Raw genomic sequence first — 19,395 nt, 5'->3', positions numbered from 1 at the left:
TCCCTTCATACTTTCTGGACTTCAGGAGCTTCCTTCCTAGTTCTTTGAAGCTAGAAAAATGAGGTTTGTATAGGAGTAATAGCCACTGGCTTTGCTATTGCTGCCAATCCCATGACTGAAGGTCCATCCTTAAGGAAGCATTGCAAGAGAAAAAGGGGTGAGGAGAGTGTAAAATATACCCCCTTAAAGGTAGCATCTCCAACTTTTAACTTCCTTCTGCAATATGTCTGCTTTTCTTTACTTTTATTCCTCAAGTATTTCCTTATGGAATTTTGTCCAAGTTTTTATTATATTTAGTGGGGTTTCACCATATAGACATAGTCCATCCTGACTGGAATTGACTGATAATTTTAATGATTCCTTTGTTGAACTTACAATAAAGGTTTTGCTGAATATCAAGGGCATGAAAATTACTTACATGACTTTTTTTTTTTTTTTTTTTTTTTTTTTGGCTTTTTAGGGCCGCACTTTGTGGCACATGGAGGTTCCCAGGCTAGGGGTTGAATCGGAGCTATATCTGCCAGCCTACACCACAGCCACAGCAATGAAGGACCGAGCCACGTCTGCGACCTACACCACAGCTCATAGCAATGCTGGATCCTTCACCCACTGAGAGAGGCCAAGGATTGAACCCAAATTCATTTCTGCCGCACCATGACAGGAACTCCATATGACTATTTTTATTAGTTAATCATGCCTTTTCCCTATTTGTTGCTTTTTTTCCTCTGAAGACAAAGGCAACTATAGCTAGAATGCAAGGTATTTTGGGGGTGTATTATAAAAATGAGCTTGTATTACTAAGTTCCATACCAGTGGTTAAGATCTTTGATTTTTGAATGATCACTATTTCCTTTCATTTCTTTGGTTGTGCTGATTTTTAAAAGCAACTTTTTCCTCTTTTTTTACCCTATGAAACTACTATAATCATCCTTCATTTATATAGTTCTTCTCCTATATGATTTTTTATTCTTGAGGATATTAAACAGTTGCTGTTTGACTGTATTTTCAAGCTCAATATTTTCAGTACTTTTTTTTTTTTTTTTTTTTAGGGGAAAAGAGTAGGTGTTGGTGCACAGAAAGGAAGAAGTAAGTATTTTGATTTCTTTAAACGTGTTTGTTTTGCTTTTAGAAAAGAGAACAAATCATATAAAAATCTTCCTTAAAAATCATGTAATGAACTCTTTAAATGACTTTTTCAATAGTTAGTAGCCCTTCTAAGTAAATCAATTTTATTATAAGAATATTTCTCAGGAGTTCCCGTCGTGGCACAGTGGTTAATGAATCCAACTAGGAACCATGAAGTTTTGGGTTCAATCCCTGACCTTGCTCGGTGGGTTAAGAATCTGGCATCACCGTGAGCTGTGGTGTAGGTGGAAGATGCAGCTCAGATCCTGTGTTGCTGTGGCTCTGGTGTAGGCCGGCCGTTACAGCTCTGGTTAGACCCCTAGCCTGGGAATCTCCATATGCCATGGGAAGCAGCCCTAGAAAAAGCAAAAAGACAAAAAAAAAAAGAATATTTTTCAGTATGAAATAGTTATATATTTGTTTTATTACACATTTAAAAGTTCTAGCAGTGATTATAATTGCTACTGTAAATTTGTTTTGAAGTGATGAACATAAATGATGCTTTGAGATATTTGTAGTAGGTAGTGATATGAAAATGTTTGAATTGGTGTCAAAATTAAAAGCACTGCTAATACTACTGTGATCCTGTTCTTAAGTACAAAATTGAAGGAAATGTTAAGTTTCAGTTAGAGATAATGAAAATAAAAGTTTTTTTTTTTTTCCTATTCTAGCTCAAAATCCTCTTGAATTCTATTCACAGATCCTTTGGAAGATCCATTCAGTTTAAGAATCTCAGAATACAGAGCTTCTGTTATTTTGGAAATGGACTAATAATTGTAAAATACATTACCTAAGGCTTAAAACTTCAAATTGATATGAAATAGATAATGCATACATAGTTGGATTCTTTTAGCCAGAGTAGTTTTGTTTTAAAAGTTTATGGATTTTCAGGAGTTCCCGTGGTGGCACAGTGGTTAACGAATCCGACTAGGAACCATGAGGTTGCGGCTTTGGTCCCTGCCCTTGCTCAGTGGGTTAATGATCCGGCGTTGCCGTGAGCTGTGGTGTAGGTTGCAGACGCGGCTCGGATCCCACGTTGCTGTTGCTCTGGCGTAGGCCGGTGGCTACAGCTCCGACTCGACCCCTAGCCTGGGAACCTCCATATGCCGCGGGAGCGGCCCAAGAAATAGCAACAACAACAACAACAACAAAAAAAAGAGACAAAAAGACAAAAAAATAAAAAATAAAAGTTTATGGATTTGTAAGTATCTAATACCATGTTTTAAATATTTTCAAGCAGGTGGACTCAAAAAGCCTTTTGTAAAGGTGGAAGATATGAGCCAGTAAGTATCTAAATTCAATCTCTATGATTTAGATAGAATATTAAAGGAGAAAATCTAAGCCGTTTCCACTAATACTATTAGGTCCCCTTATGTTAGATTTATATACTAATAGGCACGTGGCACAGTTTCAGGAAGTAGGGTTAGATTATTAGATAACAATAACATAATAATATTAGATAATAATAGATCATCATCTACTTTAGAGCAGTTAAGAGACCAACTCATTTTTCATTATTTCAAGTAACCATTCTCTGGCTAAATGCAGCAGCATATCATTTTGAACTATTACTTAAAACACTGCATCGGAGTTCCCGTCGTGGCGCAGTGGTTAACGAATCCGACTAGGAACCATGAGGTTGCGGGTTCGGTCCCTGCCCTTGCTCAGTGGGTTAAAGATCCGGCGTTGCCGTGAGCTGTGGTGTAGGTTGCAGACGCGGCTCGGATCCCGTGTTGCTGTGGCTCTGGCGTAGGCTGGTGGCTACAGCTCCGATTCAACCCCTAGCCTGGGAACCTCCATATGCCGCGGAAGCGGCCCAAGAAATAGCAACAATAACAACAACAACAACAAAAAGACAAAAGACAAAAAAAAAAAAAAAAAAAACACTGCATCTACATTTGTGAAAAAGAAATACTAGCCACTACATGGAAATACAAAATATGAGTGTAATATCTATTTGGTAGTTTTCCTAAACTCATTCTGAATTTTTATGGAATAATCTTAATGAAAACTATAAATACAAGTAAATTATTTTGGCATGGGAGAATTAGCTTTCTTTCTGTTGACATTCCACTTAACGCATTTAGACATGTCATTAATTCTCTTGGTTACTTACTGTAAGTGACAGATGTGTTGAATGCTTTTTATGAGATGTGTTACTGTGAGGTAAAAAAAAATATTACAATTAGGCCTAGAAAAGGCATCAGTAAGTGGAAAAACATCCCATGTTCATGGATTGGAAAACTTCATTTTTTTTTTTTTTTTTTTTTAATTTTGTCTTTGTAGCACCATACCCACAGCATATGGAGGTTCCCAAGCTAGGGGTTGAATCAGAGCTACAGCTGCCAGCCTACACCACAACCACAGCCACATGGGAACCGAGCCATGTCTGAGACCTAGACCACAGTTCATGGCAATGCCAGATCCTTAACCCACTGAATGAGGCCAGGGATCAAACCTGCATCCTTATGGATACTAGTCAGATTTGTTTTCCGCTGAGCCATGACGGGAACTCTGGAAGCCTTCATATTTTTAAGATGTCAGTACTACCAAAGTGAATCTTTAGAGTCGGTGCACTCCCTATCAAAATTGCAATGACTTTTTTTGCAGAATGAGAAAAATCCACCCTAAAATTCATATGGAATCTCAAGGGACCCTTAACAAATACTATTGTAAAATTAGATATCCACAGGCCAAAGAATGAAGTTGGACCTTTATACAAAATATAAAAATAACTCAAAGTGGATCAAAGACATAGAACTGTTGAAAAAAAAATACAGGGGGAAGCTTTATGACATTGGGTTTGTTTTGTTTGCCTGTGTTTTTAGGGCCACATCTACAGCATATGGAAGTTCCCAGGCTAGGAGTCGAATCAGAGCTTCGGATGCCAGCTTTCACCACAGCCATAGATAGCAGTGCCAGATCAGAGCCATGTGTGCAACCTACACTGCAGCTCACAGCAACACTGGATCCTAAACCCACTAAGCAAGGCCAGGGATCGAATCCTCATCCTCATGGGTACTGGTCGGGTTTGTTAACGCTGAGCCACAGTGGGAACTCCATGAAACTGGATTTGGCAGTGATTTCTTGGATATGACACTAAAAGCAGAAGCAAAAAGAGATAAAAGATCCATATTGGACTGTATCAGAATTACAAACTTCTGTTCCCAAAGGACACAATACAGTGAAAAGGCAACCCACACAGAATGGAAAAAGATAGTTGCAAATCATGTATCTAATAAGATATTAATGTAAAGTACTCAGCAACAGAAAATCAATTAAAAAATGGGCAAAGGACTGACATTTCACCCAGGATATACAAATTGCCAACAAGCAGGTAAAAAGATGTTCAGCATCATTTAATCATCAGAGAAAGACAAATCAAATCCACAGTGAGAAATCTATCTCATAACCATAAGGACGGCTACTATTTTAAACAGAAAATAAGTGTTGGTGAGGATGTGGAGGTATTGGAACTCTTGTGCACTCTTGGGATTGTAAAGTAGCATAACTATGTAGAGTCCTCGAACTTTTTGAACTGCCGTTATATCCAGCAGTTGCACTTGTGGGTATATATCCAAAAGAACTGAAAGCAAAAAAAGAAAGAAAGAAAGGTTTTGAAGAAATGCTTGCACATGCATGTTCATAGCAGCACTACTCACAACAGCCAAGAGGCAGAAGCAACCCAAATATTGATCAGTAAATGAATGGATGTGGTATACATACAATGGAATATTATTCAACTCTAAAAAGGAATGAGGAGTTCCCATCATGGCGCAGGGGTAAACGAATCCGACTAGGAACCATGAGGTTGTAGGTTCGATCCCTGGCTTCGCTCAGTGGGTTAAGGATCCGGCACTGCCATGAGCTGTGATGTAGATCGCAGACGCAGCTCAGATCTGGCGTGGCTGTGGCTGTGGTGTAGGCCGGCTGCAACAGTTCCAATTAGACCCTAGCCTGGGAACCTCCATATGCTGCAGGTGCGGCCCTCAAAAGCAAAATACAAAAAAAATAAAAAGGAATGAAATTTTGTACATGCCACTACATGGATGAACCTTGAAGACCTTATGCTAAATGAAATAAGAGGAAAATAGTAATGATCCTATCTAATGTATCTAAAATAGTCAAATTCATAGAGACAGGATAGAATGGTGGATGTCAGGGACTGGCAGGGAAGTGAGACAGGGAGTTAGTGTTTCATGGGTACAGAGTTTTGGCTTTGAAAGATGAAAATAACTCTAGAGATGGATAGTGTTAATGGCTGCAAAATATTGTGAATATACTTAATACAACTGATCTGTGCACATAATGATTACTAAATTTTATGTAATATTACCACACATTTTTGGTTGTTGTTTGTTGGTTTGTTTTTTGGCTGCACCCATGGCATAAATAAGTTTCCGGGCCAGGGATTGAATCCGTGCCTCAGTTGCCACCTTTACCACAGCTGTGGCAACCCTGGCCCCCCAACACCCCAACCCAATGGAGTTCTCTTGTGGCACAGAAAGTTAAGAATCCAGCCTCATTGCTGTAGCAGCTCAGGTTCGATCCCTGGCACAGGAACTTCCACATGCCACGGTGTGCCCCCCGTCCCCCGCCCAAAAAAAAGGGTCTAGAAATTGAGAAGGGAACACTTACTGATTTCTATTGTTTATTTCAGATTATAGATGAAGTACATGATTTTGAGATTAAGACTTCAAACGTGCTTTATTTCATCATAAAGATTCTCATGTATTTGTCTTTTTATTCTTTTAGGCTTTATAGGCCATTCTATCTTCAGCTGACCAATATGCCTTTTATAAATTATTCTATTCAGAAGCCCTCAAGTCCTTTTGATGCAGATAAACCACCTAACACCCAAAAGCAAACTCAGGTTAAGCTAAGGTTAGTTTAACCTTCAAGTAATTTATCTTTTTAAACAAATATTTAAAGTAGTTCATTTTACGGATGATACGTATTTCTTGATCACTACTGTGGTTTCCTCTCCTGTATTATTTTTAATGCCCCTTTGCTAGAGTTAAAATCTGAATCTCTTTTTAAGTGCATGACATTTAGACACTTTAGATTGGGGGGGAGGTGAGAATATTTGCAAATGATTAAAATACGTTAAGTGATCCAAAATGTTCTCCAAAATAATCATTACATTCTCAACAAAGCAAATGAGTTTGCGTCTCAATTTCTTAAAAAGAAAAATGGTTAAAAATACTATTTTATATAAATCTCTGCAAATTGTGGCACATTTTGTATGATAGTTGAGGATTGTAAATTTTTAAAAATGATTCTTTGGAGTTCCCATTGTGGCTCAGCAGGTTAAGAATCCAGCTGGTATCCATGAGGATAAGGGTTCGATCCCTATTCTTTGTTCAGTGGGTTAAGGATCCAGCGTTGGCATGAGCTGTGGTGTAGGTCACAGACACGGCTCGGATCCCAAGTTGCTGTGGCCGTGGCGTAGGCCAGGAGCTACAGATCCATTTCAACCCCTAGCCTGGGAACCTCCATATGCCACGGGCGTGGCCCTAAAAAGGTCAAAAAAAAAAAAGAGTCTGATATTGCCACAAGCCGTGGCGTAAGTCACATATGCGACTCAGATCTAGCAATGCTGTGGCTATGGTATAGGCCAGCACCTGCAGCTGTAATTTGACCCATAGCCTGGGAACTTCCATGTGCCACAGGTGTGGCCCTTAAAAATCTAAGAATAATTCCCTGTGTTGGAGCTTCCTTGTGCAGAAGGTTAAAGATACAGTGTGGTCATTGCTGTAGCGCAGGTTTAATCCCTGATCCAAGGAATTTCTACATCCTGCAGGTGTGGCCCAAAAAAATTAATTCCTTTTATTCAGCAGTTAATCTTTTACCATATATTTCTATCAGAATCCAAACAGATGGTGATAAATGTGGTGGAGTCCCAGTTCAACTCCAGTTGAAAGAGAAGAAGAAAAAAGGATACTGTGAATGTTGCTTGCAGAAATATGAAGATCTTGACAGTGTAAATGTGATTTATTTATTTATTTATTTTTTTTTTTTGGTCTTTTTGCCATTTCTTGGGCTGCTCCCGCGGCATATGGAAGTTCCCAGGCTAGGGGTCTAATCGGAGCTGAAGCCGCTGGCCTACACCAGGGCCACAGCAATGCTGGATCCGAGCCGTGTCTGCGACCTACACCACAGCTCACGGCAACGCCGGATCGTTAACCCACTGAGCAAGGGCAGGGACCGAACCCGCAACCTCATGGTTCCTAGTCGGATTCGTTAACCACTGCGCCACAACGGGAACTCCCAAATGTGATTTTTGTATTTAAGGGGTTGATATCTCTAAAACTATGAATAATTTGTTAAATTTTAGTTTCGTGTGTGTGTGTGTGTTTTAGGGCCTGGAAACTGCCAGGCTAGAGATCGAATTGGAACTGCAGCTGCCAGCCTACACCATAGCCACAGCAATGCAGGATCCAAGCCTCATCTGTGACCTGTACCACAGGTCATGGCAATGCCAGATACTTAACCCAGTGAGTGGGGCCAGGGATTGATCCTGCATCCTCATGGATACTAGTCAGGTTCATTACCACTAAGTCACAATGAAACTACTTAGCTTATTTTTTTGATTGTGGTTTACAGCTTGGTAACTATTAAATAGTAGAAACTTCTTCTGATAGAATTACATTTTTTTTAAGAACCCAAAGTGGGGAACATATATATTGAAAAATCATTTTTATCCATTAACTAACATTTATTGAGCACCTACTAGGTACTGACAGTCACTGCTTTGGGGTGAATAGCATTGAAGAAGAGATCAATCCCCAACCCTTGTGAAGATTATATTCTGTGGAAAGGGAGAAGTAGGTAACCACGTGACTTACTAATGGGAGGATGAGGGAGTTCTTTGAAATAGTAGAAAGAGAAATAGAATAGTTGAAAGTATAAATAGGATGAAAAGAAGGTTTTAAAGTTAGGAACAGTTACGATTTGTATATTAATAAAAAGAGCAAGAGCTTTGGATCCAGGCTACCCAGGTTTGAATCTCTGTGACCTTGAACAGTACACCTTGGCACTGTGTTAGATGTTTGTGTGAATTGTTAATTTCTGTAATAGTAAATAGGTTGGTGCTTGGTTTTGGTTGAAGATGTTGGGAAAGTTGAGAAAAAAATATTTGAATATATCTGATTCATAAACTACTTCTCTTCATACTTCTAAATTGATTTTGTTTTATAACCCATATTAGTGGTTTCTGTCAGTTTTTTGTGTTTGGTTTATATAATGAGAAAAATACAGTTAAATTTATTTTTAATTAGAAGCTAAACTTTCTAAGAAATATGTGCCCTTCCAAGAAATCATTTCTAAAATAGATCCTGAAATTTTACTCTGCTGTTGCAGTTGAATAATCCAGAAAGGATTTTTTGGATTATCTATCCTTAATATCACTTCATAGATCCAAGTCTGACGCTCAGAGAATGTTGGGGCTAAAAATCAAGCTGGATCACTGGTTATTAACACAAAGCAGAAAATTAGTGAAAGCAGAGATTGGGTTGATATTTTTTTAAGTTTTCTTTACAGATTTTCATGTATATGTTTCCTACTAAGGATAAAGAAAATATTTAGTTTTTTGAATCTTAGATTCACAGTGATTCATTTGTACCTGTATCAAGGGATTCATTTAACAAATCTGATCATGTGAGATTAAGCAACAAACAAGCCAGATATATTTCCTACTCTTATACCATCTTATAATCTGACACAAATTAAGATATGAAACATGTATTTGCAAGTGGGATGAAAAATGAAGTATAAAGTGCAGTGTTAATATAATGAGGGTACTTAATGTAGAATGAGGGACAAGGAAGGATCAACTGAGAAAGTGACATTTAAATCAAGACTTTAAGGGATCAGAGTTCCTATTTAGCTCAGCGGTAACAAACCTGCCTAGCATCCATGAGGATGCACGGCCGATCCCTAACCTCACTCAGTGGGTTAAGGATCTGGCATTGCTGTGAGCTATGGTGTAGGTCACAGACATGGCTCGGATCCTGCATTCCTGTGGCTGTGGTGTAGGCCAGCAGCTACACCTAGGTTCAGCCCCTAGCTTGGGAACCTCTATATGCCCCAGGTGCAGTCCTGAAAAAAAAAAAAAAAGAAGAAGACTTAAAAGAATGATTAAAAAGAGCTGGTGGAGGAAGATCAGTGATGTCTCTAGAGCTCTGGGACACAGGTTCAATCAGATCTGATCCCTCACCTGGGGATTCCATATGCCTCTAGGCAGCCAAAAAACAAAAGAGCTGGTGGAGGCAGAGAGAAACTACAGAGAGTTGGAAATTGTTTTTCTTAATTCATTTCAGTAAATTATTTTTCTTCCCAAGAACATGAATAAACAAAATCTGAACTCAGCAAAGTTAACATTTCATTTCTCATTCATTTGAACATTACTGGACACATGTATATGGTAAATTTTGCAGTCAGGGAAGGAATACATATATATTCTAGAAGACATTTTTATAATCACTGAAGAATTTAGTTTGGGAATTAAAACCAAATTATCAAAAGTTAAAATTATGCAAAAGTAAGGAAACAGAAAATGAGGTTCTCCCATGATCACCTGGATACAGAATTCTGGCTACAATTCCCTGATCAGCAGATAGACAAATAATAGAATTAGCTTGGAAATTCCACCAATACAGAAGAAACTTTTTCTTCCTGTGAGTTTTACCCCAGTACACTGAGCTTGTTTACTTTTGTTCTTGACCACCCTTAAGATTAAGAAAAATTTATCAGTACTCTGATATATGCACTGGGTAATAGAGATCATTTATTTGCTTTTTTTATACCTCACAGCATTAGTTGTACTTCATTTGTTTACCTTGTAGATTCTTGTTTTGGATTCTTGTATGTAAAATTATAGTATTTGATTTATTTAATATTTTATAAGCCCTACCTTACATGGTAATTGTCCAAGGATAAAAATAAAGTTGTAAAGGGAAAAGTGCTTTCAGAAATATTAGCCAACTCTAAATGCAACTATTTCTCTCCATCTTTATATTCATTTTCTGATGTAGCTATTCATGTTCTGATATAGCTCACTCATTTTCACTTCTGTTAAAACTACAAATTAGTACTTGACTTTTCTCATTGAAAAATGGAAGACTGGAGTTCCTGCCATGGCACAGTGGGAACGAATCCAACTAGGAACCATGAGGTTGCACGTTCAATCCCTGGCCTCACTCAGTGGGTTAAGAATCTGGCATTGCCATGAGCTGTGGTGTAGGTCACAGACAAGGGCTCGGATCCCACATTGCTGTGGCTCTGGCGTAGACCAGCAGCAACAGCTCCAGTTAGACCCCTAGCTGGGAACCTCAATATGCCATGGGTATGGCCCTAAAAAGACAAAAATACATATATATGTGTGTGTGTGTGTATGTATATATATAAACTCTAAATGCTAAATGTTTCTCTTGTTTTTCTCCGTCTTTATGTTTTCTGATGTAGCTCATTCATTTTCACTTCCATTGAAACTACAAATTAGTACTTTTCTCGTTGAAAATGGAAGACTGGAGTTCCTGCTGTGGCACAGTGGAAATGAATCTGACTAGGAACCATGAGGTTTCACGTTGGATCCCTGGCCTCGCTCAGTGGGTTAAGGATCCAGCATTGCTGTGAGCTGTGGTGTACGTCACAGACACAGCTCAGATCCCACACTGCTGTGGCTGTGGCAAAGGCCGGCAGCTGTATTTCCGATTAGACCCCTAGCCTGGGAACCTCCATATTGCCGCAGGTTCAGCCCTAAAAAGCAAAAAAATAAGAAAAATGGAAGACTGAAAACCAAAGTAGTTGTGTTTTCTCAGAAGTTACTTTTATTCTGCTTAAGTTCTGGTAAAGGATTTCTTTGAAGTAGTTATTAGAAACTTAATTTTAAGGGCCTGAAAATAGAAAACCTGAACAAAAATGTATCTGTTACTTTTAAAATATAATTTTAATGATATATATATACTTCTTTATTTTAGCATCTTCTAAGTGAGCAACACAGAAACTTTGCCCAGAGTAATCACTATCAAGTTGTTGATGACATTGTATCTAAGTTAGTTTTTGACTTTGTGGAATATGAAAGGGACACGCCTAAAAAGAAAAGGTAATATCAACCCCATTTTTAAATTTTACAAGAATATTAAACTGTTTTATTAAACTAAAAATCCAAAGTTTTCTGTTTGTAGAAGGATAATAAATATGGTTAAGGATTACTTCTTTCCTCTCCCCTTCCTCCTCCACTACCAAAAATGCTTACCTTAGATTAATTATAAAGTTTTGCTCTTAACATTGTAGTCTAAAGAGGAGTTGGCAAATTCTAAAGAACCATATAGTAAGTATTTTGGGCTTTGTGAGCCACAAGATCTCTATTGCAGCTACTCAGCTTTGCCAGTACAATGAAAGCAGCCACAGACAATGTGTAAATGAATGGATGTAGCTATATTCTGATTAAACTTTATTTTAAAAATAGATGGAAGACTAGATTTGGCCAACATACTGTATAGTTTGTCCCTCTTGGACTAAAAAAGCTAGAATTTTTAGTCAATCTTTAGGGACTTTTAAGAAACCTCCCACTTCTGTCATCTTTATACTTTGACTAGATATTTCTGCCTAAGCTCTAGTTGCTGATAATATTTATTAAAGATACTGACAGGACTTTTAAGTGTGAATACAGTACTGTTCAATATACAGTAATTGTACATTGTCAAAAAGAGCCTTGATAAAATTATTTTCATAAATCTAAAATAAAAAGAAATACTTTCGGAGTTCTCATTGTGGCTCAGCAAGTTAAGAACCTGACGCACTATCTGTGAGGATGCAGTTTCAATCCCCGGCTTCTCTCTTAACCCGTGGTTAAGGATCTGGTGTTGCCACAAGCTGCAGCATAGGTTGTGGATATGGCTTGGATCCCACATTGCTGTATCTGTGGCACAGCTGGCAGATGCAGCAGTGATTTGAATCCTAGCTTGGGAATTTCCATATGCCGCAGGTGTGGCCATAAAAAGAAAAAAGGAAAAATTTTTAAAAGCAGAAAGAAATGCTTTCATATAGACATACTCTAGAATTGGTAATAAGTCACTAGGTTATTTAGTCTTTATATCTGTTTTTAGACCAATTGTAAGGCATACAGATGATTACAAAATATGATACCAAGCTATAGCTTCTGAAAACGTGCTAGAAAGTTTTTTGGCTGTATCTAGGTAAAACAACACCTAAACCGCATACTTTTGTAACGTTAAGAATGCTTGTTCATGACTGATTTTTTTTTTTTTTTTTTTTTGCTTTTCTAGAGCTGCACTCACGGCATATGGAGGTTCCCAGGCTAGGGGTCGAATCAGCTATAGTTGCCAGCCTACGCCAGAGCCACAGCAACTCAGGATCCAAGCTGCGTCTGCGACCTCCACCACAGCTAACGGTGAGGCCAGGGATCGAACCCACAACCTAATAGTTCTTAGTCATATTCGTTAACCACTGAGCCACAATGGGAACTCCCTCATGACTGATTTAATATGATATTTGGAGAGGAAGCATATTTCCAACTATTAAAACTTATACGTGCTACTGTAAGAATTTAGAATTCCCTAAAAATTCATTCTGCAGCAAAGTTCTAAACTACTTAAATATAAACTGGTTATTCCTTAATTATCTTATTTGCACAATTTTCATCTCTATAGGCAGTCACCTAAACATCTCTAGACTTTAAAGGAGAGTGTAGTGTTTACATTTTTTATCCTTCACTGGTTCAAGAGGAATCAAGTGAAAGTATCAACAAAATAAATAGAAAAGGAACATGCTGGTTTTGTAGGGGCAGGTGGATTTCGGTATTTTTCTTTGTTATCTGTGATATGTAGAACATAAAACATAGCCATGAAGTTTCTATTTATAAGTAATATATGATTGTCTAATATGAACTAGCATCCCAAGGATATTAAGAGGCTTCATGAAGAAGAGAATTTCAGGTCAAATATGTGTGTGAAACTTAAGGGTTACTAACTTGCCCTCTTTGGAAATATAAAGACGGGAAGTTTCTGACTCACTGGTAGTGGATCACTTAAATATCCATTTCTGCCTTAGGTTTCCCAATAAATACTCAATATTCATATGCTAAGTAAAATGAAGAGACAAAATTAATGTAAATCAAAGCATATACAGTTTGAAAATTTTCAGGATAATGAAAAAATGAGCAGACCCAATCAATCCCTTTACTATCATCTTTGTCTGTTATATATACTCAAAGTAGTTTTATATACCAAATACAAGATACTGCTTACCTCTGGGAGGAAGGGGAAGATGTAGATGAGAAGTGGTACACTGTAGTTTTCATCTGTATCTGTAAAGTTTATTCTTTTAAAAACATGTAAAGTAAATTTGGCTAAATATTGAGTTCTATATTTTTGTTATGTTTTCTAAGTTGACGAAGTTTTGTAGAAGTTTTACAATATTTTTACTAATTTAAAAAACTTGATACCAACTATTTTTTTTTTGTTTTTTCTTCTAAAGAATAAAATACAGTGTTGGATCCCTTTCTCCTATTACTACAAATTTTCCAAGAAAGTCTGAACCTAAAAAAAAGCTGGAAGTGCAACATAATTCTCAGAAAGATTCCAGGGAAAATAACATACCGGTGATGGAGCAGAGTTTCCTACATAAAGAAACCCTGGAACCTGAAAAAAGGTTTGTGTCTACCTCAGAACACATCCCTCACCCTTCAAGTGAATTGAGAGGACTTGAGAAAACATCTAATAAATGTTCCATGTTAAATCCAGCTGAAAATGATATAAAACAAAATTTTACACCTCTACCCCCACATAAAAATAAAAAGGAATGCATTCTTGATGTTTCTGAACAGAAATTAATTATAAATGAAAAGGACTTAGAAGAAGTAAAGGTAGATCACCGTCCGTGTAGGCCACAGATATCTATACAAGTTTCTAATTTCAATACGGATAATACTACATCTCAGCCAAAACAAAAGTCAGACACTGTGCTCCTTCCAGCAAAGGATCTGAAAGAAAAGGACTTTCATTCAGTATTTTGTCATGATTCTGATCTATTAGGAGTAAACAGTTCACAGGAGCACCTAACAATTCAGGCAAAGACTCCATCCCAAAGCCCTCCTGAGGAACCCAATGCATGTGACATCAAGAATATGGATAGCTCACCTTCTGGTAAAATCCATCGGAAAGTGAAAATATTATTAGGAAGAAATAAAAAAGAAAATCTGGAACCAAATGTGGAGTTAAATAAGAAAAGAACTGAATGTCTTACTACACAGGAAGAAAACAGAATTTGTAGCTCACCACTGCAGTCTCTACGGGACTTATTTCAGACTAGTGAAGAGAAGTCAGAATTTTTGGGTTTCACAAGCTACACTGAAAAGAGTGGTATATGTGATGTTTTAGATATTTGGGAAGAGGAAAATTCAAATCTGTTATCAATGTTTTTCTCTTCCCCTTCAACTTCAACATTTACTGGCTTTTAGACTTAAAAAATACATACCTTTCAGAAGCAATGAAGATCACATTCTTGAAATTTTTATAAATATGTATAAAAATTCTTAAGCTTTGGAGCAGCTTGCCAATTTTGTTTACAGAACCAAATGTAAATATTAACAATAAAAGTGATGTTTGCATTTTTCTACAGAATTAAATATCTATTATAGAAAAATTATAGAATAAACGTGGCTTATTTTACATACTATGTTCATAATTGTTTCCTAAGAATTACTATGAATATTAAGTTTGCTTTATGTTAAGTTACAACTAATTTCAGATCAAAATTTGAGAATATCAAAATTTAGCATTATAGGAATTCCCACTGTGGCACAATGGGTTAATGATCTGGCTTGTCTCTTTGAAGACACCAGTTTGATCCCTGGCCTGGCACAGTGGGTTAAGGGTCCAAAGTTGCTGCAGCTGTGGCGTGGGTTGCAGCTCCAGCTCGATTCAGTCCCTGCCCAGGAACTTCCATATACCTGTGGGGGTGGCCAAAAGAGAACAAAACAAAATTTAGCATTATAAATTTAGATATTCTAGTTATATCTGTCAGATTTCCATGAGAACATAAAAGTATTGCAAAAAAAGCCTAATTTTTATTCAGAAAGGAAAAAAAATGTATTTTCAGTGTTTGAGTTGTGGGAACCATTATTACCAGAAATATTGACCCTTGAGGGTGAACTAACTGGACCATGCTAGTGTGTCAACACTGAGGAGTTAAGTTATTCAGTAGGGCTAAGGAGAAGCCATGAGGTTTAAAAACTTAGCCAGGCTAACATATGAATAAAATAATGTTTCCACTGTTTTATTTACCTTTGGAAATGATTTCTTCCAAAACTGATTCTTCACTCCTAACTTGATATCAAGAAATGACAGGATGGCACTGAACTGTAAGACACGTTTTGAAACATGCAAACTGCATTTGCCAGACACTTGATAAGTCAATAATTTAGAGAAAATTCATTAAAAGAAAATTTGCAACTCTCATTGGTAGATGGTTCACAATAAAAGTTACTGTTACCGAATACTATATAAACACATTGTCACTAAAATTAACTTTGATTACCAGTCTTAATTTTTTGAAATCCCAAATGGCTCCCAATATACTAGTTAATATGTATATGAACATACAAAGTATATGTTATTTTGACCATTTGGACAATGTCAATGAGAAATAATACATTTTCACAACTTTTTGTTCAAACCAGTACCTAAAGCAGGATTCCAGAAATATCCTTTACAGTGCATATGTGCAAAGCTTATTTTCATTGTAAATTACTGTTGTAGCATTTTCTGATAACAAATGTATATGTAAATATGTGAATCTATGTCAAGGTTTAGAGATAGCCTTCTATAAAACCTAGATGAAACTTGGAAAATTCTTTGCAGGTTTTTTCCCTTAGTATGACCTGTATTCCCCCAAATTTTCCAAATAATTAAAAGGTATTTAAACTTGCTTTACAATCCATGGACTTTAGAATGACAGTCTCTTAATTTGCAGTGGCACCCTGCCTCCACAATGCTCTGGAGTCATTATGTCTTACTTGTATATAATAAGGAGAAAAAGGTTCAAGCGGAGTACCTCCAGTAGTTCAAAGTTGTTAAATTTTGACACTACTGAAGGCATGTTCTGACTAAGACTATTTAAAATTAAAATAGAGGAGTTACCGTCATGGCGCAGTGGCTAATGAATCCGACTAGGAACCATGAGGTTGCGGGTTCGATCCCTGCCCTTGCTCAGTGGGTTAACGATCCGGCGTTGCCGTGAGCTGTGGTGTAGGTTGCAGACGCGGCTCGGATCCCGCGTTGCTGTGGCTCTGGCATAGGCTGGGCTCCGTGGCTCAGCCTGGGAACCTCCATATGCCGCGGGAGCGGCCCAAGAAATAGCAACAACAACAACAACAAGACAAAAAGACAAAAAAAATAAATAAATAAAAATAAAATTAAAATAGAATTTGCAGATATATTCAGATGAGGAAAAAAATCCCCTTGTTTTTAAATTAATTCATTGGTATATTTTAGTCATCTCACATTTTAAAATTAAGACAGTAAGCTCATAATTTTTTTTTTTTTTTTTTTTTTTTTGGTCTCTTTGCCTTTTCTAGGGCCACTCTGGCGGCATATGGAGGTTCCCGGGCTAGAGGTCTAATCCAAGCTGTAGCTGCCGGCCTACGCCAGAGCCACAGCAACTCGGGATCCAAGCCACGTCTGCCACCTACACCACAGCTCATGGCAACACCAGATCCTTAACCCACTGAGCAAGGCCAGGGATTGAACCTGCAACCTCATGGTTCCTAGTCGGATTTGTTAACCACTGAGCCACGAAGGGAACTCCAAGACAGTAAGTTTAAAATATTCCTTTCTCATGGAGTTCCTGTCGTGGCTCAGCAGAAACGAATCTGCTCAGTGGGTTAAGGATCCGGCATTGCCGTGAGTTGTGGTGTAGGTCACAGACAAAGCTTGAATCTGTAATTGCTGTGGCTATGGCATAGGCTGGCAGCTGCAGCTCTGATTCAACCCCTGGCCTGGGACCCTCCATATGCCATGGGTGTAGCCCTTAAAAAAAAAAAGAAGAAAAAAAGAAAATATTCCTTTCTTAGAGTTACTGCTAGGGCCCAATAGGAACCAGTGGCGTCTTGGGAGCACTAGGATGCAGGTTTGACCCTGGCCCAGCACAGTGGATTAAGGATCTAATGTTGCTGCAGCTATGGCTTGGGTCACAACCATAGCTCCCACATGATCCCTGGCCCAGAAACACCATATGCCATGGGGCAGGGAAAAAAAATTGTGTGTGTGTGTGTGTGTGTGTATATATATTATTTTCTTATTTTTCTTTTTTTGGTTCCTTTCCCTGCTTCATAGTTTTATTTAAATAAAGAAAAGGAGTTCCTGTTGTGGCTCAAAAGGTTAAGAACCTGACATACTGTCCATGAGGATGTGGGTTTGATGCCTGGCCTTGCTCAGTGGATCAAGTATCTGGCATTGCCATGGCTGTGGGGCCTCACCTGCAGCTCCAATTTGACTCCTTGCCTGGGAACTTCCATATGCCACAGGTGTAGCCATAAAAAAAAAAAATTAAATTTTAATTTATCTTATTTGACCCAGCATATCCAAAATACATAATCAATCCCTAATTATTTCAAACTGAATCAGACAACAGTCATCGAGAAATACTGAAATCATTAGTTAAAAGACTGTTGGAAAACTTTACAATGAAGAAATCAGGGTGTCACCACCTAAATAATTTTAGCATTGCTAAAAGTGAGAAAATCTGACACTTGGTTCCCCAGGTGATAATATGAAGTCTATAACATCACCTACAATGTAGTCTTGTCAAAAACTTAACACAGAATATAATCAAGTCTTTAGATCTAACTTCTATAAAACAGGAAATACAGAGGATGGAGAAGCAAATTAACCACCACAAGGATGCAACTGAGACATTCTACAGGACTCCTGACCCACTTTCTTCAAGAAATAAATGGCATGAGGGAGGGGAAAAGAAGCACTTCTCCACATGAAAAGAGATCTTAGAGACTGTAAGAACTAAGTTCAGTGTGTGGACCTTATTTGGATTCTGATTTGAAAAAATAATTGTAAAAAGACAATTTTGAGACAGAGAAATAAGAGCTTTGGAAATATTTGTTAGGTGAATAAATGGTTTTGTGGTTATGTAAGAAAAAATTATTTGTCTTTCAAAGCATGAAAGCAGTTAGATAAAACAGCATGCCATTTAAGATTTGCTTTTAAATACTTCAGCAAAAAAAACACAGCTCCAGTTTATCAAGATGCTTACTGGAATTCTCTTGTGGCTCAGCAGGTGTAGGATCCATTGTTGTCACTGCTATAACTCAGGTCACTGCTATGGTGAGGGTTTGATCCCCAGCCAGCGAACTTCTGAATGTACAGCCAAAAAAAGAAAAAAGAAACTCATTTACACCAGCATAGTTGAGAGCTTCATGTTCAACAGCCTCAGGCGAATACAGTCCCTGCTTGAACAACTCAAGATACTTACCACGTCTCAAGAGTAGTTGAGTGGAAGCATGGAGGTCAGAACCACATTGGGCAAAAGCAGCAACCTCACCACAAGGAGCCAATTCCAGCTTTGTGGTACCTGTACCTGCTTCACAGCTCTAATGTGGACAGCAGATCTGACATAGGACACAAAAAACACAAGTTAATGGCAGGGCAGATACCTCTGCAGAACAATTCTGCTTCCAAGATCTGTTTGTTAGTGATAGAAATGACATTAGTTGGAATGAAAGTCAAGGAGTGTAGGTAAAACACATCACTAGTTTAGGGCTCACAAGCATCAGAAGGGTCTGCAGAGCAGCAGAGATATCTGACAATAAGCAATAGCCTGCTTGGATAACTCATCATAAATGATCAAGGCATTTCTGCCATTCTAAAATACTCTCACAGAATAGCAAAGGGGTCAGGTACTGACATAGGCTAGTGTCGGAGGCAGTAGCTGAAGCCACAGATATGGCATCCACATAGCTAAGTATCTTTACCAACTGGGCAACACTGGATCTCTCCCTTTCTTTTTTTTTTAAGGCCACAGGTGCAGCATATGGAAATTCCCAGGCTAGGGGTCAAATTGGAGTTGCAGCTGCTGGCCTACAACACAGCCTCAGCAACATGCAATCCAAGCCACGTCTGCAATCTAAACCACAGCTCACGACAATGCCGGATCCTAAACCCACTGAGCAAGGTCAGGGATCAAACCCGAGTCCTCATGAATACTAGTCAGGTTCTTTACCACTGAGCCACA

General features: G+C 38.0%; 1 protein-coding gene across 6 annotated transcripts in view; it reads left to right on the top strand.

Moving 5' to 3' along the window:
* The window catches only part of DBF4 (DBF4 zinc finger), a 32,575-nt gene extending 17,142 nt beyond the window's left edge, over window positions 1-15,433 (top strand). For 2 of the 6 annotated variants that reach the window (XM_021101969.1, XM_021101970.1), the window contains 6 exons: window positions 1,050-1,086; window positions 2,366-2,408; window positions 5,881-6,009; window positions 6,994-7,108; window positions 11,106-11,230; window positions 13,627-15,433. In XM_021101969.1, coding sequence (XP_020957628.1) covers window positions 1,050-1,086; window positions 2,366-2,408; window positions 5,881-6,009; window positions 6,994-7,108; window positions 11,106-11,230; window positions 13,627-14,608 — 1,431 coding nt within the window. In that variant the 3' untranslated portion in view covers window positions 14,609-15,433. 6 annotated transcript variants of the gene reach the window in all.

Source organism: Sus scrofa, chromosome 9 (assembly GCF_000003025.6).
Source record: "Sus scrofa isolate TJ Tabasco breed Duroc chromosome 9, Sscrofa11.1, whole genome shotgun sequence".
NCBI classification, from domain to species: Eukaryota; Metazoa; Chordata; class Mammalia; order Artiodactyla; family Suidae; genus Sus; species Sus scrofa.
Note: the sequence above shows the minus strand (reverse complement) of the source record. Positions and strands in the feature narration are given on the sequence as shown.